The following is a 25,748-nucleotide window of genomic DNA, read 5'->3' as shown; positions in this document are numbered from 1 at the left end:
TCTCTCCAGTCATCTATATGTATAGAAACTGTCTAGCTGAAACCAACAGGACTGTTGAGTAAGACTTTCTTGAACAGGATAAGGATTTTCAGGATCAAGTCCTACTCTCCTATTTTATATATAGGACATTTATACCCAAGCAGAGCAGTGTATGGTGTTTCCTGCTATCTATACAGCTGATAATAGCTAAAAAGTTTCTGACAGCTCCGTGACCATCTGTGACAGAGCAGAAGCACAACTTAAACTTTAGACGAGGCTACGTTTACAGGCAGCACAGAGGCTCTGCGTTCTGACCCCTTGGCGACTATTTCCTAGGTACACACAGCCATAACCTGTGGGTGCTCCCTTAGCCCAGGAAGGAGCGTTGGGGCAGCCGGGTGCCCTGCACTGAAGCCAGGCACCGGCTCCATGCTCTGAGCCCAGCTCCTCCGCAGGGTTCACTCTGCGTAATGTCAGCAGGGAGACAAATGCTTCAGACAAGTACAGCCCATAAAAGATTTAAAATGTTATTCGTATTTCCCACAGATCACCAGCAAACAGTGCCTGTCTTTCTTTTTTTCCCCAGAATATTAAAAGGAACTGCAGTGAATAATAACACTTTTCAACTACTTATCTAGGCTGTAAAAGGCAGAGAAACATAGGGGCGTATGATGCACACCTCCTTCCTCCGCAAATCCGTTCCTTGTATCAATGAGGTGTTATATCCTTTTTTATATCTACTTCAGGATCCTATTCCCAGTTATACACAAACATTCCTGTATCCATAACAGTCTACCCCAGAGACAGTTTATGTTCTTCCAAGTGGTAAAGGCACTACTAATAATAGGAGAAGCAACAAATCCTGGCTCTATACAGCTTTGGAAACCTCATGCTGTTTTTCATTCCCCTAAGCAATAACCCAACCCTATCCCCAGCTAGTAGCTTGCATAGCATCAGTGTCACCAGCTTTCCTCTGGGTTCAGTTCCTTTCTTGTTAGGAGGGACAGTCTTTTAAAATATGGTCTAGAGAGCCAAGTGGCACTCACAAAATAAGGATACTTTTGAAGTGATACACTGTTTTAACGGGACGCATACAATGAATGATCCTGTCACCACCATCACCCTTAACCACCAGTAAAATATTTGAAATTAAGGACTGTCAAAGTTGAACGTGTTCCGAGACAAGTCATTCTTCCACACACCTCAATATGAATTATTGTTGTTCAATTGTGAGAGATCATCATCGATATTCCAGTACTGGAACAAGTAGTCCATAGGAAATCCATGAGTTTAGGATTCACTAACGCGGCTTTATACTGACTACTCTCTTCTTTGTCAAATTAACGTATCCCTTCTGGGGCTGGGGTGACTACATTGTTCCCTATTACAGTGTTGAATAAAAACTAAATTCTTAGGTGTATATAAATTGCAGTACAATACTCCCTTTTTCACTTTTTTCCACCACAAAAGCAGAAGTAAGCATAAGTTTTTGGCAATCCAGACCTATGTTGCTTCCAAGGACTACAGAAAAAGAAAACAAGTGACCAACAATATCTGCTAATAGGCAATACCCACAATCCCCCAGCAAGACGAATAATCCTTTTTATAAAGTAATTTCCTAGGACAAAGCAAAACAAGCAGTTGTGTCCATAAATACACAAGTTCAAGCTATGGGAGAAAAGAAAGCTGCAGTATCTACTTGTTACTGAATAAAAGGAGAAACTATTTTAAGCTGCAGGTAATTCTTCCATTTCCATGCCAAAGTTGCATGCTACTGGCTAACCTTGAAAGCAAGTACATTGCAACTCCTTACTTTGGAAAATGGGTGAGGATTAGTGTTCGTTTCTCTTGAGGAAGCTTGTCTTTTTCTTGTCTGGCCTGTTCCAGCAATTGCCGTCTCATTACAGTAAAAACAGAGCGAAGCAATGTCCTACCGAAAACCTGGGTGGTTTCATACCGAGGTAGACTGTCACAGAACTGAGGGACATTGCAATAACAAAGCCACCTGTAAAGGGGGAAAAAGTTGGATAATTATAATCATCTAACATATGAATTAGCGCAATAAAACCATTACCCACATCATTTATAATGCAGCTGAGAGCTCTATGACCTTATAAATCAGTTCCACATCAAGCCTGGACAGAGTTCAGCAGTATTTATATTGCTCAGTTCTTTAAAGAAATGACAGTCAAGTACTTTTAAGTCTCCATATATTCTTTTTCTCTGCAGTCTAGTTTCCACAAAGCACTCTCGTGCCAGATAATAATCGTAGTTCACATAAAATTTGGGTTGATGTCAGGGATTCTCTCCACAGCTCATTCATTTAGCCTCCCGTGTCTCCTGCCTGCAACTCCGAAGACCCTTAGCCTGGCCCATTTTCCCCTTTTTAAACTTCTACGTTTCCCCACATAGACAAGAAAGGGGTGACAGTTTTAACCAGCTCTATTCCACTCAAATGGACTCCCACCCTCATCTCCCACCAGCTGGCTTCTTCCCATTACACCCTGACTCGATACTCTTTCATTTAACAGTATCTCCCTCCGTAATGAGTTTTGCATTAAAAAGTACATATAAAAATATAGTATGTTGTGCTACTTTTCTTGGAAAAGGGATCATGAATAGATAAATCAGGAGTACACTGATTATATAGGTCAAGATATCTGTTAATTTTGTAAACAAGATTTTGGTATCCCTGTGTCATTGAACAGTTAATATCTGTAGCTTTAGCAGATTCAGACCACAACCATTATGAAAGCTCCAACAATGAAAAGAAAATGTTAAGAATTGGATGCAAACAGACTGTGCTGGATCCTGCACGGGTTTTCTCGTCCAGACCCAAAGTACAGCCTGTCTCAAAATGCTCTCCCAAACTCTTGTGTCTTAATCTTTGCAAACACAAGAGTTGAAGAACAGCTGTGAGATATAGTTATTCGCAGACCTCTACTCCTGGCTCTTGGCTGATAAAGCACACCTCCCAAAACACAAGGATGCATGTGAAACACTGACATAGTCTCACTCAAATCATCAGGTTTTCAAATGAAGTTGGTGCCTGCAAGAATTCCTGAGGGGCACCCATGGGGCACAGCGGCTTCCTCAGCAACCCGGGCAGTGCCTCCAACACCGCAGAGGGGAGAAGCTCACAATGACAGGTTAGATCAGATTGGAAAGAGGTGGCACTTTGGGTCAGAGAGAACCTTAGGGACTGCAGGCAGGAAGGCTTGAGAAACCACAAGTGACAAAATGATTACCAAAAGTCACCAACCAGAGCAAATGCTAGCTATCAATTCCTAACAAAAGTTGACTCCAACAAACTCTGGCTAGCTGACATCTGTATCACAAACAAATAGAGGTCAAAGACTGACCAAACATGGTCTTAGGAACCCTACAGATTATCAGTAGCTGCCCTTCACACCAGGTAGCTATTTGAGGTGACAGGTCACCTCAGAGCATCACGGTGGGACACAGACGCAGCGCAGTCTGCTGTATCACCAGCCACAGTCTCAAATCAAGGGTTTGCTTTCTCCTTCACGGAGCTGAGGTTTGCCAGAGGAAAGGCCATCAGGAAAGCGGGCAGAAGACTGCTTATCCTCAGCCACAAAAAGTATCCCTGGCCCTTCCTGGGCACAACTGTGCTGAGAGAGATCGTTAGGTGACTGCTGCCTGCGCTCACGGGCTGTTAACTGTGGCTGGCACTGGAAGGAACTGAACTGCTGTCGCTGTGCCAACTGGAAAAGGCATTGCACTATTGCTATGAGAAAAGCAAAACTAAAAGAACCTGGCCTTTTATCCTAGCTCTTCTTCCCCCGGTGACTAACTTATTCCTTCGGATTCTGACAACAAATTAAAAGGTCATAACAAGAACCACCATTTTAAGAAACCTAATAGTATCTATTCACCATTTAGCATTCAAGTACTTACAAAATTATTTAATTTTTCAAATGTTCCATGAAAAGTCAGATTCATACCGCTGTCAGCATGGCACCAGTGCCAGCACCGAGGGTCCAGAGGATGAGGAAGGATCGCAGGTATGTTCAAACGAACTTACACTGCCGTCCAAGAGAACCCCTGTCGCTCCAGCCAGCGAGTCGGCTTTGTCGGAGGCCCAGCTGAAGTGTATGTACACCAACGCACGCAGCATGGGAAATAAACAGGATGAGCTGGAGATGCGTGCACATGAGCAGGGCTACGACCTTATTGGCATCACGGAGACGTGGTGGGACGACTCCTATGACTGGAGTGTCAACACGGAGGGGTATAAGCTTTTTAGAAAGGACAGGAAGGGGAGACGAGGAGGGGGTGTCGCTCTCTACGTCAGCAACCGGCTGGAGTGCGTGGAGCTTCGCCTGGGGTCGGAGGACGAGCTGACAGAGAGCTTATGGGTCAAGATTAGAGGACGGGGACGGATAGGGGATGTTACGGTAGGGGTCTGTTACAGGCCACCTGGCCAGGAGGACAGAGCAGATGAGGCGCTTTATAGCCAGATAGGAGCAGCCTCGCGGTCACAAGCCCTGGTCCTCATGGGGGACTTCAACCACCCTGACATCTGTTGGAGAGACAATACGGCAGGGCACAGGCAGTCCAGGAGGTTCCTGGAATGCGTGGATGACAACTTCCTCCTGCAGGTGATAGAGGAGCCGACAAGGAGGGGTGCCATGCTTGACCTTGTGCTCACCAACAGGGAGGGACTGGTGGGTGATGTGAAACTTAAGGACAGCCTTGGCTGCAGTGACCACGACACGGGGGAGTTCAAGATCCATGGGGCAGCAAGGAAACCATTCAGCAAACTCTGTACCCTAGACTTCAAGAAGGCGGACTTCGGCCTCTTCAAGGACTTGATGGGCAAAGTGCCGTGGGAGGCGGCCCTGGAGGGACGAGGGGCCCAGGAAAGTTGGTCCACATTCAAGGAGCACCTCCTCCAAGCTCAGCAGAGGTGCATCCCGATGAAGAACAAGTCGGGCAAAAAGACCAGGAGGCCTGCGTGGATGAGCAAGGAGCTCCTGGACCAACTGAAAATGAAGAGGTTAGCCTACAGAGGGTGGAAGCGGAGACAGATAGCCTGGGAGGAATACAGAGAAGCTGTACGAGTGACCAGGGATCAAGTAAGGAAGGCTAAAGCCCTGAAGGAATTGAATTTGGCAAGGGATATAAAAAGCAATAAGAAAAGCTTCTATAGGTATGTAGGGGACAAAAGGAAGTCCAAGGAGAACGTAGGCCCCCTCCGGAAGGATACTGGTGCTCTGGTCACCCGGGACATAGAGAAGGCTGAGGTACTCAATGAATTTTTTGCCTCAGTCTTCACTGATAAAGCCTCTTGTCTTACCACCCAAGCTGTGGAAAGAACTAGCAGGGACTGTGAGGATGAACCACCGCCCACTGTACTTGAAGAGCAGGTTCGGGAACATCTGAGGAACTTGAAGGTGCACAAGTCCATGGGACCTGATGAGATCCATCCGCGGGTCCTGAAGGAACTGGCGGATGAAGTTGCCAAGCCACTGGCCATTGTATTTGAGAAGTCGTGGCGGTCTGGCGAGGTCTCCGATGACTGGAAGAGAGGGAACATAACCCCCATTTTTAAAAAGGGGAACAAGGAGGACCCGGGCAACTACAGGCCGGTCAGCCTCACCTCTGTGCCTGGCAAGGTCATGGAGCAGATTCTCCTGGGAACCATGCTAAGGCACATGGAGAGCAAGGAGGTGGTGGGTGACAGCCAACATGGCTTCACCAAAGGCAGATCGTGCCTGACCAACTTGGTGGCCTTTTATGATGGGGTGACAACATCGGTGGACAAGGGTCGACCAACGGATGTCATCTACCTGGACTTGTGCAAAGCTTTTGACACCGTCCTGCACGACATTCTTCTCTCTAAACTAGAGAGGCATGGGTTTGATGGATGGACCACTCGGTGGATAAGGAATTGGCTCAATGGCCGTACTCAGAGAGTAGTGGTCAATGGCTCGATGTCCAAGTGGAGACCGGTCACGAGTGGCGTCCCTCAGGGGTCCGTGTTGGGCCCGGCCCTCTTCAACATCTTTGTCGGTGACGTGGACAGTGGCATGGAGTGCACCCTCAGCAAGTTCGCCGATGACACCAAGCTGTGTGGTGCCGTCGACACGCTGGAAGGGAGGGATGCCATCCAGAGGGACCTCGACAGGCTGGAGAGGTGGGCCCGTACCAACCTCATGAAGTTTAACCAGGCCAAGTGCAAGGTCCTACATCTGGGTCATGGCAATCCCAGGCACAATTACAGACTGGGTGGAGAATGGATCGTGAGCAGCCCTGAGGAGAAGGACTTGGGAGTACTGGTGGACGAGAAGCTCAATATGAGCCGGCAATGTGCTCTTGCGGCCCAGAAGGCCAACCGCGTCCTGGGCTGCATCAAGAGGAGCGTGGCCAGCAGGTTGAGGGAGGTGATTCTCCCCCTCTACTCTGCCCTCGTGAGACCTCACTTGGAGTATTGCGTCCAGTTCTGGAGCCCCCAACATAAGAAGGACATGGACCAGTTGGAGAGGGTCCAGAGGAGGGCCACGAAGATGATAAGAGGGCTGGAGCACCTGTTCCTATGAGGACAGGCTGAAAGAGTTGGGGGTTTCAGCCTGGAGAAGAGGAGGCTCCGAGGTGACCTTATAGCGGTCTTCCAGTACCTCAAGGGGGCCTACAAGAAAGATGGGGAGAGGCTGTTCAGGAGGGCCAGCTGTGATAGGACAAGGGGTAATGGTTTTAAAATAGAGGGAGGTAGATTCAGGTTGGATATTAGGAAAAAATTTTTTACCATGAGAGTTGTAGAACACTGGAACAGGTTGCCCAGAGAGGTGGTGGATGCTCCATCCCTGGAGACGTTCAAGGCCAGGTTGGACGAGGCCCTGAGCAACCTGATCTAGTTGGAGATATCCCTGTTCCTTGCAGGGGGGTTGGACTAGATGACCTTTGAAGGTCCCTTCCAGCCCTAACGATTCTATGATTCTATGATTCTATGATTCTATGATTCTATGATTTGGTTTCAAGCTGTGATAGATATTTTGCAATGCTTAATGTTATCCTCTTTCTTTTTTCTTTTCAAGTTGAATAACAACTTGACTGAATTTTTAGTACATGAAATAAGAACCTTCCATGACGCTTGTATCTTAATCAGACTGAGAGCTACTTTGCAAACACAGGAGTTGAAAAGGAGTTGTCAGATACAGATGTTCACAGACCTCTGCTCTATGTCTTGGCTGATAAAGCACACCTCTCAAAACACATGGATCTGTGAGAAACTCTGATATAGAAATCGTAATGTTTTCAAATGAACTCCATGACTGCAAAAATTGACAAGGTGCAAAAGCAGTGTTACCTGGTATAATTCACTTTATACCCTGCATTATCATCATTGGGTGATCTTAGTCTTCGCTGAGAAGGTGTCTCCAGGTGCCAGTAGTTAATGCGGTTCAGAAACATTTTAGCCAGTTCCACTATCGTTTGCCTTTCCTTTGAGGGTAAGTGGCTAAATTTGTACTGCACAAAATTATTCACACCCTTAAAACAGAAGAAAATTATGTTTAATTATTAGTCATAATTTTTGCAGGAGTTTCCGCAGACATTCCTCGCTTTATGTTTATTAACCCTGAATTTGCATTACATGGGAAAGAAAATAAATACTGATGACCATGAACTCCGTGCTCAGCTACTCGTGTAGCTGCCACAAGCCAGTTCCCTTGTACACAGCAATAGGTACATCTAGATGTTTTTATTCTACCCACCTCCAGCAGCTGACTTAAAGGGAGAGAAGGAAAATGCTTTATTTTTCATTGCTTCTTAAAGTATAAAACTTTGTCAGGGAACAGAGAAAGATCCAGTAGGCTTTCTTCTATATGTTCACATATACACAATTTTGCTGATAACTATGCTGCATGATTTATTACCTCTGTAAATAAAGTATAATCTATAAACCTCTACAGCTACTTTTCAATAGTAGTTTAAGGCTTAGGGACTTCTAGTTAAGTTTGTGTCTACACATCATATTATTTCTTCAAGAAGTGCCAATATTTCACAAGTATGTTGCCTCATTGCACTTTGTATACTGTCCACTTTAAAAAAAAAACTACTGAAGATAGTTAAAATGTGTGACTAAAAGGGCTGCAATACATATGTGTTATAAATCAGTTACAATTCTGCTGCTTAGCAAATACTTTTGTGTGAGTGAGTTGCTGAACTGCGAAAAACAGAATTGAAAATATCAGTCAATTTAAGGGAAAATTATTTCAAAATAACGGTAAGAAGAATTACCCTTTCATCTCTACACTTTATTTTCTTAAGCAAATTGAACAGTGTGAAGAATGTGACAAAAAATTATGTTGTACAAAACCTTTTTAACCCTATATTTTAAGGACTAGGAGTGTACGGAGATTACATACACTTAATCCCTCTTTATGTTCAAGCTAAAGGAGAACTTAAGGTGAAGACTTCCCAGAAATTCAGCAATAAAGTGTTTTGATTTTTCTAAATTATAAGCAGTGAGAATTGCAAGGAAATAATTACTACACATAACAGTCTTCAAATTAAAATATCCTGTTTAACAATAGAGCATCCATTCATCCACCGATGGGAAAACATTGAGCTCCTGTTTCGGCAAGGTATGTGAGCCTCTGCACAGTCTCACTGGAGCTCATGGGCCCACTTGTGTGCCAAAAGTGCATTCTCAGCAGCTTGCTTAACCAAAATCTGAATTTGTCATATGTTCCTTATCCACTGAGAGTTACAAAAGCCTCAGTTAGTCTTTGGTTTCGGCTTTGTGTTTTGTGTGTACCCTTTGAAAGAGAAGGCTATGATCTCACTGAATTGGATTGTAACATTTCATTGATTTACAGAAGACAAGTGTCATTTTAATATTGGATTTCAAAACTTCAACAACATTTTTCATCACTTGAAACAAAGATTAGAACTGCCACACATAAAAGAAGTATTTTAAGTTCATTCTCTAAAACCACAAAAAAGTCAGTTTCATTAAAGCATAAGATGAATGATGAGAGAAGTCAAATAATGTAACTATTGTAGCAACACTAAAGGAGAAGCAGCAGCATAAGTCTCCTACAGTCCCCTTCTTTCTCCTAAGTAATACACAGAAACACCCACAAACTGCTTAAAACTAGGCCATGTTTTCAAAACCAGTGCCTAGTTTACAAAAAAAAAAAAGAAAAAAAAAAAACCCAAACAAAACTGAAAAAAAAAAAATCGAATCAAAAAAACCCCACATCAACCAAACCCACGTTTTGAATGTTTACCTGTTCAATGCTAGGTTTCTCAAATGGGGGACTTTCCAGAGATCCTTCTACTACAGGTTTTACCATCTGTAAAATGCACTTCCTCAAAAGCTGTTACAAACACACAAATTTTTAAAAATTAAGCATATCTGCATACATAGGGTCAATGGAATTCACAGGTGCACAACATACTGCAAGCAGTGTTGAAAATCTCCTGGCTATAGATCTGCTTGTTTAGTCAGTCAAATTAATAGTTATGTAACTTCACCATGAATTCACCTTCTCTGAAATGTGAACAGGAGGCTTCTCCAAGCAAACATAAGCAGATAAGTTAGCATTTACGTTAACTGACTTTTCCCAGTGTGTAAGAGAAGAGTGAAAGGCTTGCAGGTTGTGCAGTCTATAGACAGGACGCAGGGTCCGCTCCTCAATCATCGGGATGACATTTGGAGTAAGATATGGTACATGGCAAGTACCAGAACATCTAGCCCATAGTTACCCACTAGAGAAAAAAAAGTCTCATCAGACAAAGTCAATACATGCATGAGGGGCAGTGAAATTGGCTTATGTGTGAGAGAGTGAAAAACTGAGAAGATACTACACAAGTTCAGCTTACTTTGAACAGGTAGAAATAAACTTGCTTGGTGTCTGCATCTTCTTCTTTGTGGACGCAGGTGAACAGATACTCCACATCCAATACAATCCCCAGGAGCCTATTCATTTCTTCTTCAGACACATTCTCCAGGTGAGAACATGAGCAGCTGAACAAAATAAAAATCCAAACCTGTAAAAAGCCTACTGAGAGAACCAACAGCACAAGTATTCCCAGGATAGCTCAACTAAGCCATAATAGTGAGGGCACTGATGCGTAACAACCTATTTATAACAGAACGTCTTATCAGAGGTAAACTGAAATACGTGTCACATCGAAGCAACGTGTAAAGGTAGGCGAAGGTGCTAATTACCACAGCAGAGGAATGACAGCTGTTGGAATCCCAGCATCTGTTAACACTTAAAACAGACCACACAAGTCCAGTCTGTATTCATATGTTGCAATATATAAACAACTACAAACATTTTGTCCAAGAGCTATGCTTCTGAACAAGGTTTTTTGACTAAAGAAAATAAGTTCAAATTCCCATCAAACCATAAGGTGTTGATGCACCTTATTCTCTGAAGAGTAAAAAAAAACAAATAATCAGCTACATAAATAGGCTTTTTGTTTAAACTAGACATTATTGGCTAAGTCTTTTACTTTCATATCACGTAAGGTCAAACCATGCTTTGTGCGCTATATTAGCAAAGCTTTTGCAGATTGTACATGCTTATTTGTTCAGAAGTTTACAAAACAGCATCTTGCAAGGTATCATCATTTCCAAGTGACAAACTCCCTTTTATCATCTCCAAAGGTAAATACAGTTCCATATCTGTAATTTTCAAAAGCTTTCGGTTTGTACACAGAAAGTGGGACATTCATTTCAAGCTAGTTTGAACAACTAGCCCCAGGAAGAGAGAAGGAAATTGAAAACAAAAAGTCAATTCCCAGAAAGAGATATTTGCATTACAAAAACAACGACTTTCACTGACTCCAGGACAATGTACATGGTATGCATATGCTTTCCTCTGAAAGGACAGAAAATATCCTTTAAAAGAAAAGGAAAATTATTTAAAAGGTTGGGCATATTAGGTTTTTTTCTATTTTAATACCTTTTATCAATATTTTCTTCTTAGATAATTATGATATTATCTTATATATGCCAATGTGATTGGGACTGGTAAGAAATTTTCAATAGAAATCTGATTCCTTAGTTGGGGAGGAAGTGAGGAGGAATAACAATTGACTTGAAATGATCATATTTATTGGCCACCTAGCAAAGATGGTTTGTTTTGGGAAGTTTGGTATGACACCTGCCAAACGTTTAAATTCAATAAATCTGTGCAGCTTCAAGTAAAAAGAACCCATAGCTCAGAACATTAAAAAGATGCCAGCAATTGTTTCCACTTAAATGAACGTTATAACATAGCGTCTTAAGTTCTGAGCATATCCTCAGAACTGAAAGGGGGATGGCCATCATGAGCTCTCTTTAAGGACAAATATTCAGCATTCTGGGCAGAATAAAACTATTTCATTTCTGTCCTTGAACCAGATATGAAGGTTTAATATTCTCAGTTGTCTGCTCTGATCTTGTAAAAGTAATAAATACCCTTCAAGATGAGCATTGCATTAGAAATTGATAAAATACTAAAGAAATCTTGCACGCAACTAACAAATGAATAAAATATCAGTATAAGAAGCCATTTCCACACAGTTTCCATAACAATACTTAAAGTTACCTTGACTATTTAGTGGCTGTATTTAAATATTTAATTAAACTAGAGAATTATTACCCATATGGCGAGTCTAAAAGTAACATGAGTATATTACCAAAATATATTTATTATTGGTTACCATTTACTGTAGAGTCACCAACATTTGTACATTAGCCCAACAAACTATCTTTCTTCAGATGTTCACAGCCCATTCCCAAACTCTTGCGGCCATTAGTAAATCTTTATTAAAATCAAAGCTTAGTACACTGACATCAAATACCGCGTTACTCTTGACTAGAGTTACACGGACCCATTCATCTGCATTGCCCAACCAGTACACCCTTCCTCAGCTGCTGTTATGCTTGCAAAAAATAATAAAAAATAAAAGTGAAAAAAATCACACGTATAGGTTGCTACAGCATGCAGGAGAAAGCAAGCAGAAAGAGCAACGTCGATGCAATGCATATGAAGATCTGAAAAACAGCAAGTGAATTATTTCAGTTGTGCCATTTCAATAAGACAGTACTTGAGTGTATGAATTAGGAGCAGCGAGAAAACAGATTAATGAAGAATGTGTCCACAGTCTATCTCAAAACCAGTGTGTACATAAGAACATTAGTAATGTATATAGGAAAGGCAAATCAAGAAACACCCAAGTACTCTACGTGAAGGTGCATAGCACGAAATGAAGACAGTGCTGGGACAAAAAGAGAAATTGAATGTATACATAGCATACTAACACATTAATTAACTAGTTTTAAAAGTGACCCAAGACGGAGAATGTTTACCAACAGGAAAACGCACCCTGTAACACAGGAGAAACTAATCAAATACAAAAGAGAAAAGAGCCTCTGACTATGTAACACCTGATCTTGAGGCTGGAGAATAGTGAATTATCCAGGTACCCAATTCAGTCACCACTTCACAGTGTTATGGTAGCGACACAATACGTCACCCAAATAAAAGAAATATTCATTAAAAACCCCAGTATAGATCCAAGCTGTGGGTTGAGCCACAAATGGAAAAATACAAGTTGTAGGTAAGTAAACAGAATACAAGAAAAAGAATATAAAAAATAATAGAATTTGTAGGTAAGTCAACAGAAATAGGCTGGGTAAGCTAATATGCACCAGCAAAAAGACTTATACACCAAAAACCGCACTGCCTTGAAGATCGAATCATACCCTCAAAAAGAGATGTCTCAAGCAAGAATAATGCCTAAGATTACCTTTGGAAAAAAATAATCAATTAAAAAAAAAAAAGGAAAAAAAACCCTCTGAACATGCTACATTTTACATCAGGTATTGTTTTAACCAGTACAGGAATTTCTTCATCGCTATTTCAGCGTCTCTCTGAGGAAGAGAAAAGGCAACGTAGATGAAAATCTGAAGCCTGCACACCTGTGGTCAGTCTGGTTTTAAAGGCATTCGGCAGGAATACGGTAATTTAGAGGAGATGAACAGGAAAATTATCTTGGCAAACACTGCTGAAATACACATTTTTGCCAGTAGTATGATGAAGCAGACAGCAACTCATTTCAGTTATTTCAAATGAAACATCATCCTCATTAACTCCACTCAGTAGAATCTAAAAAACTTACCTTTCCTAAAAACAGCAATAACTAAAACCACAGTTTGTTTCATAAGGTACGTTTCACTGGCACTGGTTTTACAATACTGGGTTTCCCTAGTTGCCTAGTTAATGAGTGATTCCAGATTTTTCAATAGACGATAAACAGTCTCAGCCTTTAGAAGAGTTGAGTTTTTCTACAAAATACATAGCATACATAAATAAATTCTGCTGATGAACAGGGAACTGGCAGACACAACATCTCGTAAGATTTAAAAAAAGAAAAAAATTAAAAAGTAAATACCTCTTTCTTCAAAGGCCACAATGAAAGGGATGGGTAACAGAAGCTAACTGCATAACCAAAAGCAACAGAGAAGCTGCATGATGAAAGGTTGAAAATAACTTGGCTAAGCAATTGAACTTTCTGTGATACTGTGCGCATTTGTTAAACTTCTCTTGCAAGCAAAACCAGAGATTTGGGATATTGCGAAATCATTTATCATAGAATCATTTATCTGCTGAAAAGGCCAGAAATGGATCAAATGTAGTGAGAGCATAAAAAGAAAAGAGAGTAGAAATAGAAATAAATCCCAATTAAAAAAAATAAAAAAGCATTCCACACAAAGTATAATGTTATTTTTCAAAAGTAAAAAAATAAATGATCCATTGTGAAGGTTTTAGATTTCCCTTTTACTATTTCACTGTCCTAAGTTTTGGACATCAACAAAAATTAAATAGTAACTGCTTCTTTTCAACTAGTTCTGAATTTTATTTTAGCTCAATTTTTATTCAGTGTTTGCTAATGTATACAGAAAAAGTCCTTGGAATTTATTTTGGATAAGCACAATTTCTTAAACAAATAATACAGTGATTCACCACTCTTTTTCAGGCTATGTGCATAACAAATCATTATTTACTATTAGCCTGAAAACAAAACAAAACAAAACCAAACCCCTCAACAGTATTCAACAATGGATTTGAGCAGTTGCTCCCACAATATGCAAGCTGTCTGCACAATAACTTAGAAAATGCTAACATGCACAACCCCAGTATTATTTTCTGTGACATGGAAAAGGCACAGTTCTTTTTGTAGATAAGAGTACCTGCTTTAGCATTGTTCAAGAACATTTTATAGTTTATTCTACAGTAAGAAAACGTAATACAGCCTACAGGAGAGAGTCATTCACTTGCCTGTGTCTAAGGCAGATGGTAGATAAAACAACATGAAGTTAATGCACATGTTACACAAAGTATTAAAATTGTACAGGTAGCTTAACAGTGCTTTTGCATTTTAACAACTGTCTACATATAGCCTATATCTGGAGATAAACAACAGCCAGCTGTTCTACCCCATGACCCCTCCCCACTCAAGGAGGGGAACGGAATCGGGAAAAAGGAGGACCCATGCATTGAAATAACAACTATTTAATAATTGAAATAAAATCAAATGGAAAATATTAACAATAATAATAATAATAATAATATATACAGACAAGCGATCTATGGTGCAATGGCTCACCACCCCTTGACCAGTATATAGCCCGTTCCCAGCTAGTGATCCCAGAGCAGGAACATCCCAAAACTGCAATCTCAGCAGACAGAGAGTAGGTCTCGAGAGCAGAATGAGGGGCGAGACCCTCCAGGGACAGTGACCATCGAGGAAGAGAGCACATCCCCAAGCAACTGTCCAATTTAGAGTGAACATGCTGTTTACACGGTATGGAATACCCATTTGCCAATTCAGGTGTCAGTTGCCCCGGCCTTGCTCCCCTCAAGTTCCTGTGCATCTGAGCCGTTAGCAAATACAAACTGCAGACCCCTTGATCCCTACGGATACCTGCACACCATGGCTGGCTACAAACTAAAACAAAGTGTCTTACCAACTTTGTTCTCACCTATTAGGGTGCTGCAGTCTTCTCAAAAATGCAGCTTACTTTAGAAATGTTGCTTTTCTCAACAGAAAAATTGATTCTATGATCTTATCCCAGGAAAACCAGGACAACCGCTTAAGATATCCGGGTTGTTAGAAGTTGTACCTTAGGTCAATTTCTTCAAAACACATTGTAGGCTATTTCCAACGTATTTTAATCTAAGTTAATTGATATTCATGTCCAATTGTAACTCCCATTTCTAGGTCTTGGCATGGTATCTCGACTTTCGTCTCCCAAGAGTGGAGACTTCTGGGTATAAGCCCGCGGATCGCAGGAGAAAGACAAAAGCTTACCCAGCGCGTGGCTGCAGCTGCGGCAGGGCTCGGCGAGGCTGACAACCGCCTGCTGCAGCTCTGCCCGTGGCGGCGTGGGAGGCGGGTTGGGGTTCTTCCAGCCATTGCATTTACAGGACTCCTCAGCCTGAAATCAAAGTATCAGTCAATAGCGTAAAAACACACAGGAACTTGCCAAAATGGTGTTATTTCAAAAGCAATAAAAAGTAACATTATTAATTTCAAGTTGGTTTTTTTGTTGTTTTGATGTTTGGGGGGGAATTTCAGGGTGTTTTGTTGCTGTTGCTTTGTTTGGTTTTGATTTTTTTATCTACCACACAACTGGACTTTATTTTCTATAATCAGAAATAGAATAGTACCTCAAAGAGAGATTAGCATTGTTCTGGTAAGCAAATTGTGCTCAGAAAAGTACATACACAAACCCTGGCTAATTCCTTTACAGAAAGCCCTCGTTCTAGCTCCCGTATGAAAGAAGTATTCAAACATTTACTGGTATATCAACATGTACAGATCCTGTCACTGAGGCAGTTTCAATGATTTAAACACAAACAGGTTCTCTAAAAGGGGACACGTTAACCATAGAATCATAGAATGGTCAGGGTTGGAAGAGATCTCAAAGATCATCTAGTTCCAACCCCCCTGCCATGGGCCGGGACACCCTCCACTACACCAGGTTGCTCAAAGCCTCATCCAACCTGGCCTTGAACACTTCCAAGGATGGGGCATCAACAACTTCTCTGGGCAACGTGTTCCAGTGCCTTATCAGCTATATGAGAAATCATGCAACTAAAAACAAGTCCATGACAACCCAAGCAGGGTTAACGAACTACTGAAATAAGCAAGCAGTAACTGCAGTATTGGAGAAAGCTGTCCAAAGCAAGGCTTGGCCACGTCATCAAAAGCAACGGATGCCAAAGACAGTGATGCTACGGATGAAACCTGTGGCTTACTTCGGAAAGTTTATTTACGTTCACTGACTGCGAACCACCACCAACAGACTGCAGCTAAAACAGATGCCCATGGGGGGAGAGATGGTGTTGTAACTTGGGTAATCGTGTTTCAAATCATTCAGAAGTTCAAAGTACTGATTCTAGTTAGCCAAAGAGTAGCTTTATAGGAGGGGATTTTCTTCTGCATCTCTAAAAGATACTAGTTTTTTTGAAGGGAAAGTACTTCTCATACCACTCATACTCCTATTTGAAGATCTAATTAGAAGAAAAGTGTGTTTTTCCTACTGTTCAGAGGTATCTGTGCCCTGAGTTGTAACAAGATACTTATGAATTTGTAGTGCCAAGACCTCAGTGAGGAAAGTACGCCAACTGCTGCATAATATTTACGACTGAAACAACCTTAGTAGGAAAAACGGCGATGTTAATATATCCAGCACTAACGTGTCATTTTTCAAAACCGATTCTGGATCTATTTAATGCATTCTATTTCAGGAATCTATTTCATTTTCCTTTTATGTTTCCAAATCCCATCTTACCTAGGGAAGAAGCACCCAGGAGAAGCAGAAAGGATCACAGCATGACAGCTCCTAAAACTGACAGCTTTGTAGATGGACAGTAAATTGCTCTTCCAATCTAATTTCAATATTCAGCAACCTGAGCACCAAGAAAACCGCGGCCTGTGTTTTTCTGAGCACCACACAATGTTTTTACCATCTCTAAAGCTAAAGTCTTTATCCAGCTGGGCTCCCAGCCCCGTGTGCCACGGCCGCTGCTGGCGCCCAGGGCAGTCTGGCAGGTAGCATGGGCTGTGAGTGGCGTTCCCAGCAGCCGGAGCCACCAGGATGACTCAGAAATCCACCTGCAAGCACCCAGTAAAACCACGTCCACGTAGGAAAGGCAACAACCTGTGTCACCTGAGCTCCCGGACTCTCCAAACTCACTGCACGGGTGCGGACTGCCTGGACCTCATGTATTTACAAGATGGTATCAGGAGGTTTCAGTATGAAATGCAGGAAAGAATAAATCCATTTATTTTTCTGTAAAGTCTCATAAAATGCAATCTGGATGGATTTACAGTGAATTTTATGTTATTTTCTATTCTGTTTTCTATGACTAATATGATTGGCAGAGAAGTAAAGAAGGTGTGATGCTATTTTACAGCAGAAACCGCCTCTTACAGTGCCACAGACACTGAGCCAGTTTTACTTTGTTTGTTATTAGGACCTACAGGATCTCTTAAAGTTTAATGGCTAGAAAGAGAGATTGGTGATTGAGTGACACTGGCGAACCAATGATTGCCCTGGTGTGGGGACTTTGGAAATCCATGAGATAACGTAAAACCACACTTTCTGTTAGCATCTCAGGCTAGACAAAACCAATGCCAAAAAAGCTATCTACATTCACTCCGTGGAAGAGGCAACATTGCCATGAAATTTTTTGCACTTAAGACAAGGATGGAGAAACTGTCACAGAAAACACTGTCAGAAAATGAGATTACTGCCAAAGAAAACTCAAGAGACAATCGTAAAGAAGTTCTTAAACAAAAATTTATTTAATATTGTTTTAGGGAAGTAAGATTTGATCCTTCCCATGCACCTGTCCGGACAAACGTTCAACACTGTAAATTACTGACATAATATCATGCTTATTATTAATTGCCTTAAATGATACCACAATAAATCATGTACAAAAAATCCCCTCACACTAGGCACAAGCTTTTTGAGAATTTTTTCTCCAAGTGGAAGCGGTATTTCGCAGAAGCTCACCACACAATGTTTACTATCAAGTCTAAAAACTATAAACAGTGAGTAACTACACAAACTTTAGTGTCACACAATAATTAACAGCAAAAATGCAAACAAACAGATGTACTTGCCGTGATAACAGCCCAGTTAAACTGCCAACAATAAATATCAACCAGCCCACAGAAGAATAAAACCAGCGTGTTCAACGGCAGATTTTTTTCTGTCCTCCATAGTATTTCCTCGCCAGATCTTTCTGAAGCAGATGTTAATTTGTATTGTTCAAATTATTCCAGAGACCTTTCTCAAACAACTGCTACGGTGGTTTTTTTTCGTTAATCTCTCTATAAAACACCAGAATCAGTATCAGTGTTCTGTTAACCATGGGGAAACACAACCCGAAAAGGTCCTCTTTAAAACTAAGCTTTCATTGTAGATGTTGACAGTGCAAGTATTTTGCAGTGAATACGCAATGTGCATTCCTCAGTGGCTTAAATTGCTGAGTTGTTCTAAGTCTTCCACAGCGTTTTGTTCATTCAGTCCTTTCTTTGACTATCTTCAGCTTTTTCCTTTCTTTCCTCCTTTTTTTTAGAATGTCACTCATCTGCTTTTCATTAGAAAATGAAGTATGACTTCACCTCCGCAAAAACTTAATTTAAGAGCAAAACAGTTTTGAGGGGAGGAAGGAAAAGAAGCATTTGAACTAGTACATCCAGTCCTTAGAGTCTTGTTTTCTGGGACATCTGCAGAGCTTCGATAAAGCCACTGGAGAAAGCTGGGGACTCCTGCCTTACTGAAGCCTGCAAAGTAATGACTGTCGTGTTTGCAGGCCCTGGGATTATGAGCACTGCATCTTCATTGGTGGCTTTTAATAAAATTAGAGAAGTGCAGTATCATAAAAAACAACAAATACATGCTGCTGTCTGCCCCATCCTCCTCCCCCAAAAACACTAAAAAAAACAACAGTGCAGGAATTATGTACATTTTGCACTGTACAATATAATTTCAATCTTTTTTTTTGGCCCCTTCCATGTTAGGTGAACCATTATAATGTGGGAAATCAAACTGCCCGCTAGCTCTGGGCAGTGAAAACCACAATTCTGGACAAATTAAATTTACTGTTTCCTTTAGAATATTGAATATGCTGATAGCAGGTCAAAAACGGACAGTGGAAAAATGCAATATACTTTAACACATGTCGTTAGTATTTTTATTTAAAAAGGAAGAACCTGAAAGCTACAACATTGCACATCTTGGCCCTTCTAAAGTGAGTTTCAAGTGTCTAAATAATAATGCATAAACGAAGAATGTTTCAGTAACTTATGGAGTAAAACACCCTCCCCTTTTCGGATAGTGAAATGACCATAGGAATGTGCAAACTTCAAGGTAACTTAACTACAAAGTAAAAGACCCCAACAGTCTTAAAATCGAGTTTCACAACCGCTATTTCCAACTCAAAATCACACAGGTTGCCCTGCCTGGTAACTGAGACGCAAAGCAGACTCAACAGATTATATATACACAACATTAAAGATCTTTCTATTTCCGGCAAGTATAATTACTCTAGAAAAAATATTCTTCCTCCCAACACAAAAGCCGTGTAAAATACCCTGTAAGTTTTTTTCCTGCAAGTCATACTCTCAAACTGATGCTTTTAACAAAGAACATCATACAAACCATAGCAAATACATTGATGAATTTACAAGACATATTTTCCCTACTCAGATGTCCAGTACCCAGCAACCACAGGGTTACACACTGCTTGGAGAGCGACTCATACGTACTAGGAAATTAGCTGACCCATTTATCTTTAACAATACAAAATAATCAGTTCAATCTTGAGGTCTATGGAGATATTCTTCATTTATGATAAATCCAAGTATTTTATTCCCTGATTTTTCCAGTTTCATTTACAGAAGAGATATAGGTTACCATATGATGCTTTTATTAATAATAGGGGCCCAATTCCCACCTTGTAAAGCCAATGGTAGATATTCAATTTAATTTAAAGGAAGATGCTTTAACTGGGCCTGTAAGACATTGTAAAACAGATTCACTCCACTATGAAGATGATCACCAGAAAGCTTTAGATGCCTTATATGTCTCCTATACACTTCTGCAGAAAACAACTTTAATACATTTCCAGTTGAGCTTCAAGGAGCTGTACTCGCACTATACAGAGTCCAGCAGAAATTTGGCCAAGTCTGCCTCATCTTAATATGCTTCATAAAAGTCAGGGAAAAAAATACTTAATTATGGAAACGGTGGTACACATTTACCCTATGAACTCTTTTTTATGCTTAGGAGCAGGAAAACGCCATAGAGGTCATTCTAGGATGAGGAGTGGGAAGAAGTGCCTCTACCAAGGATCAGCACCTGGTCTGAAGCCTGGGACTCAGATTTTACTTCAACCTCTGCCACTCACTCATCTGCTGCAGGGCCTCGGCCAAGTCACCTCGTCCTAACTCTTCTCACTCTCTATTTTCTTTATCTAAAGCACAAGGTCTTTCTTCAAGGACCTATTATTCCCTTCTACTCGTGCAAACGCCTTAGGCTACCAGGCTGTAATTATATTTATACGCACCCAGGCATTACGGTAAGATATATATAATGAGGAATAACCAATTTTACAGAAAACTTAGTGTACTGAAATAGTGCATATTTCCACTTGTTTATAAGAAAAACTCCCAGTGGGACTGGAGAGAGTTGTATTTTCACATACTATAAATCAGTAGGGAAGAAAAAGCCAAGGAGACTTCCTCCTACATCTTCATTAAATATATTTATGTAAGTCACACAGTGCTGCTTTTATATAAAAGCACTGCAAGCTCGCATACCTAATGCTCAATTTCACACTGGACAAAACCAAAACGATGTATGCAGCCATTCATACGTGCACAGATAGATATAGCAAGTGCCAAATACAAAACCCCGCACAGCAAACAGCACTACTGTGCACTCCCAAAGTCGCGAAAACTGTGCCAACTCCTAATATATATCTTATTCTTCAGAACGTGCTTTCTTCCCCTCCCCACCCCCCTCCAAACTCGTGCATTTAAGAAGGTGGTCTTTTTTTAACACAGAAGAGCCTGTACTCTCCCTTCCACCCCGACCTCTCCTCACAGAGGAAAAAGTCAAGCAAAGCAGCTCAACAGCTACAACTCTCCTGTCCCAACCCTTTAACAGGAAAAAGAAATAAACCCCAAGTTTCTCTAGCCTGGGCAGCAGCTCCTTCGTGTTGTTCTGCTCAGAATATATGCCCACTGGAGATGTCTTTGCCAGCAGTCTTTGTTTATGTTTCCCATGAAGCAAAGGGATGGCTGAAGAAGGACCGGGAGGTCCCTCTTGGGGAACGAGCAGCCCACCTCAGAGCGGAGCCTTCCAGCCTTCTCTGCTTGGCATTTCTGCTGTCACCAGTGAGACTCATCCTCTACACAGCCACTGACCTCTCCGTCTTCTCATGTTGCTGCTCTTCATCCCTGCCAAACACATGCTCCCTGCCTTTGCTACTCCCAGCATCACCGAGGTTAAGCTCCTGATAAATTCTGCATGCTGAAGCAGCAGTATTTTGTGACGAATTTTACATGGGAGAAGGTGACTGATGCTAAGGACGCCATCACAGATTTTTCTGCACTCCAGCTTGCACAGCTCTATCTACATTTACAGAAGATTCATGTATGGCCACTACTTGAATGAACGTAGACGTCCCCTTCGGAGATGGCATTTGCCTTCTCTCACTTATGCACAGAAATGCAAAATAAATGGAACAGAAGCTGCAACCCAAAGTGAGAGAAAGTTCAAAGTTATATTCTGCAGTGCTACAGCTTCTTGCCAACCACTCTTATGAGCCAAGCAGTGTAGTTTTGGAGCACTTGCCAGGTGTTCAGGAAGGAAAGCACCACGCTCTTCCACCCCGCTCCATCCTTCCCCTCTATCCCATACAGAAGTCGCTTGATTAGTTTACAAGGAGTTTCCCGTCTGCCTGCTTGCTTCTGTTTTGAGGCCTGAAGGAAAGCTGCCTGCCAGTGAATTACTGCAGAGCAGCACTTAGTGCTGTGGCTGTGCCTAGATCCTGCTTGGAGGAAGAGGCTCTGGGGTGCCCCTGGCCATGGGTCCCACTCCATCCATCACTGGAGCACCAGTGGGGCACGCACCCAGGACTTCTCAGAGAAGAAGGCCAGCAAGGACACCCCAGCACAGCACCAGCAGCACAAGCTGTCACCGCACTGTACCGACCACCGGAGCCCTGTGAGAGGGAAAGAAGGGCTGGCCGCAGGCTGCAGCTGGCCCTCCTCCCCTCCCAAACAGCACTCGTCTTCCTTCCGACAAAGCACCCGTGGCAGTGCACGTGAGGGGCTGGCAAGTCCCTGAAAAAAGCAAAGGGTTTGGGAGGAGACAAGGCTGCCCGCACTTCTTCACAGCACTGCTACCTCTGTGAGGCAAAGCACCTCAGGAGAAGGCTTCTGCCCTCACTTAGATCATCTGGAGGTACATCACAGGAAGAAACTGACCATGGAAGAAAAAAGCAATTCACACACATGCGTGCTCCTAACGGCCCGTGAAACTCTTACCCACCCCACAAGCAGCTTCATTTCCTAGCAAGTTCTGGTAACATTAAAACATGGGGGCGCAAAGGCGACTCACCACTGGGAAAGCTTCAAACCATGTCCTCCAGCCGGCAGTGAGGGCTGCAAGTTTCGAGGACACCAGCAGCTCTTTTAACTCACTAACATCAGTGCAATCGTGCAATGCCCCACGTAGGCGCCAAAGCCGAAGCGGATGTGCCTGTGTGTTTGGAAACAGCTAAGAAATTGAACTGTGTGGAGCTTCCTTAATTTGCCCTCACATGACGGCATTGCACCATGCCTTCAGCACACACACCTCCTCACACCACCGGACAGGACTAGGAAGTCATACTATGAGTTTTCCTCACATACATTACAATGTAGATTGGCCTTTCACTTAACGTTTGCCCTTTTGAGGCTCCAGAGTAAGGGAACAGAGAGAAGAAGATGCATGTTTCTCACAAATAGCTATTTTCAACGCCAAAAGCATGACTAGAGGGTCTGACATCAGCCCTGCCCATCTGAACTTGTCAGACCCATCCAGGAACGGCCCTGACAGCAGCGGCGCAGCCAGAGGCCGGCGCTCCGGGCACCTGGGCTCTCTGCGCGCCGCACGGGCACAGGCCGAGGTGATGATGCCGATGCCACGGACCTCCCAAAGCTCTGACCGGGCTCCCTCCGACAAACGGGCACGTCCCGCTTCTCCCACCACGAAGAAAACTGCAGGTGGAGGGAAAGCGCTTGTGGAGGGAAATCCAGGGCAGCTCTACGGCATAGGAGAGGCGAGCGCCGGGCAGGCGCTGGGGAAGAGATCGCCGCTGGGGCAGGGTGCAGGCAGGCGGTGCCCGCTGCCGGCCGGGGCACCGGACACCGGGACGGCGGTACGGGACACAACTTTCGCCAGGCCGGAGGCCGGCCGCGCCCCTCCGCCTCTCTGCCAAAGAGGCTGGCGACGGTGCCAGCTCGGGGCAGCGGCTTTTGCGATGTCAACAGCTCTGCGCGGCGAGGCAGCCCCCGCTCCGGGCCGGGGGTGCGCTCTCCCGGAGCGGGGCCGGGGAGGCCGCGCCCCCCCGGCCAGGCGGAGGTCCCCGCTCCCCGCCGGGCTGTTTACGCGGCGGACAGACAGCTGCGGCAGCGCTGTGAACCCAGCACCTACGGCCGGCACCAGGAGCCGCCCCGCCCGCCGCCTCCCGCGGAGGGACGGACAGACGGACGCCGGGGCCGGGCACCTCCGCTGCCGCCCGGCTCGGGCAGGAGGACGGCGCCGCCGCCGCTGATCCCGTCTTCGGCGCGTTTGGCGTTTATTTTTGCGACCGCCGGCCGGAAAGCTCCGGGAGGAGCAGGATCCACCGACACGGCCGCAGCCGCCACTTCCGCGGGGAGCGCCGGGCTGCAGCCGGGCCGCCTCCCCCTTCCCGGCACGGCCCTTCCCCACCGCCTCCCTCCTCTTCCCCTCCCTCCCTCCCGTCAATCTCCACCCTCCGTGGGCGGGTGGGCGCCCGCGGCCGGGCGGCCGGGTACCTTGCAAGCGGAGTAGACGCCCAGCTTCTCCAGCTTCTTGGCCCGCGGCGCGGCGCGCAGCTGCGCCTTCTTCCCCGCGGTGCGCGCCGAGCCGGGCCCCCCGGGGCTCTCGGCGGCGCTGCGGGCCGGGCCCCCGGCGGCCACCCCCCCGGCGGCCGGGGAGCCCTGCTGCGGCCCGCCGCCGCCCGCCGCCCCGGCCCCGGCGCCGCCAGGCTCCGCCATGCCCGCGGCGCGGCGGCAGCCGCCCGTCCGGCCGGCCGGCGCGGTGCGGTGCGGTGCGCCCGGCCCTAGACCCTCCCCTTCGCCGCGCCGCCGCCGGCTGCTCCCCGGGGGGGGCGGGAGGAGGGACCCGCCGCTCCGCGGGCGGCTCCTGCCCCGCCGGGCGGGGGGGCCGGCACCCGCCTCCCGCCGCTGCGCGCCGGGGGGGGAGCGCCCGCGTCCCTGCGCGGGGGCGGGCGGTGCCCTGCGCCTCCGCGGAAAGGATGGCGGCGGCGCCCGCTGCGTGCGGGAAGCCGCTACGGAGCTATCCCGGCCCGCCGGGGGGCGGCGGGGAAAGTTGCCCGACAAAGAGGCGGCATCGCCGGCTGCGCGCACGGCGCGGAGCCCGGGCCGCCGGCGGGGGCCGCGCGGAGCGGCCGCGCTCCGGAACCGCCGCAGCCTCGGTTCCCCCTCGGTGGTGCCGCTACTTTGTTTGACTTCACCGTTGCGGGTCCGCACGATGCACTGTGAAGCCGCTTTTAAGGGGTTCATTTTTTTTCCCAGATGATTTCTAATTCCATGTATAAATAACAGTCAGTTTTAAATAGAGGAGAATTCAAAAACTCTCTGCTCAGTTCCTCGCATCATGGTTTTGAGGCTTTTTATTTTTTTGGCCAGGAAGAAGTGTTGACAGCAGGTCAACTTACGTCTTAAAGGGATTACCTTTTAATCGAAAGCTAAAATCAAGTAAATGGTCCCACCACAGAAACTCCGCTTTACGCGCAGAAGCAAGTGCTTCGATTTTGAGGCGGTTACGCTCCGCCGCGCGTATGCAAAAAATGTGGTCGAGCTGCAAGAAACCACAAATGGCAATTCTATAGTACGGCACCACGGTTTAAAAGGTTGGGATTGAGGTTGGGAGTTTGCGTGGGATCTTACGGCTCTTTGATGTATAAACCTGAAGCAGTAATATTAGTTTGGAAGGGAAACTGGCGTATAAAGAGCTCCCGCAGACATAGGGCCTTGGCACCTTATGTTGGACAAGCAAACATAATTTCAGACTTCTGCAAAGTTAGGAGTAGTATTTGGAGTGGTGGTGTGGGAAAATACTTTCCTTGTGGTCTCCCTCCACCTTCTCAGCTCTTGGGAATGTGCTCAATCATAAGGTTATACGGCGAGTATAGGAGAAAAGAATGGAATAAAACACTCTAGTATTTTCAGGGAAAAGGAGGTTTGGGTTTGTTTGGGGTTTTTTGGGGGATGAGGTTTTAAAATCGACAGGGGGTTGATGGAGGAGGGGAGGGGGAACGGGACCTGACCCCCAGCTTCCGCAGTGGGCTCCCCAGGGCCGGAGTCCCCTCGCCCTGGGGAGCCCACAGCGGAGGCTGGGGCTGGTTTAGGGCTTCCCAGCAGCTGTGACAGCGACCCGTAAGATGGCTGCTGCCATCCTCTGT

The 25,748-nt window shown here is 44.6% G+C and overlaps 1 protein-coding gene across 1 annotated transcript in view; it reads right to left on the bottom strand.

Moving 5' to 3' along the window:
• The window catches only part of KAT2B (lysine acetyltransferase 2B), a 48,047-nt gene extending 23,729 nt beyond the window's left edge, over positions 1–24,318 (bottom strand). Inside the window, 7 exon segments of the mRNA XM_086614383.1 lie at positions 1,793–1,984; positions 7,310–7,491; positions 9,237–9,326; positions 9,832–9,968; positions 9,971–9,976; positions 15,319–15,445; positions 24,097–24,318. Of these exon segments, the coding sequence (XP_086470509.1) occupies positions 1,793–1,984; positions 7,310–7,491; positions 9,237–9,326; positions 9,832–9,968; positions 9,971–9,976; positions 15,319–15,445; positions 24,097–24,318 (956 nt within the window).
• Between the last annotated feature and the right edge of the window lie 1,430 nt (positions 24,319–25,748).

This window comes from Tauraco erythrolophus, chromosome 7 (assembly GCF_009769465.1).
Source record: "Tauraco erythrolophus isolate bTauEry1 chromosome 7, bTauEry1.pri, whole genome shotgun sequence".
Taxonomy (NCBI): Eukaryota; Metazoa; Chordata; class Aves; order Musophagiformes; family Musophagidae; genus Tauraco; species Tauraco erythrolophus.
This window is presented reverse-complemented; position numbering and strand designations above follow the sequence as displayed.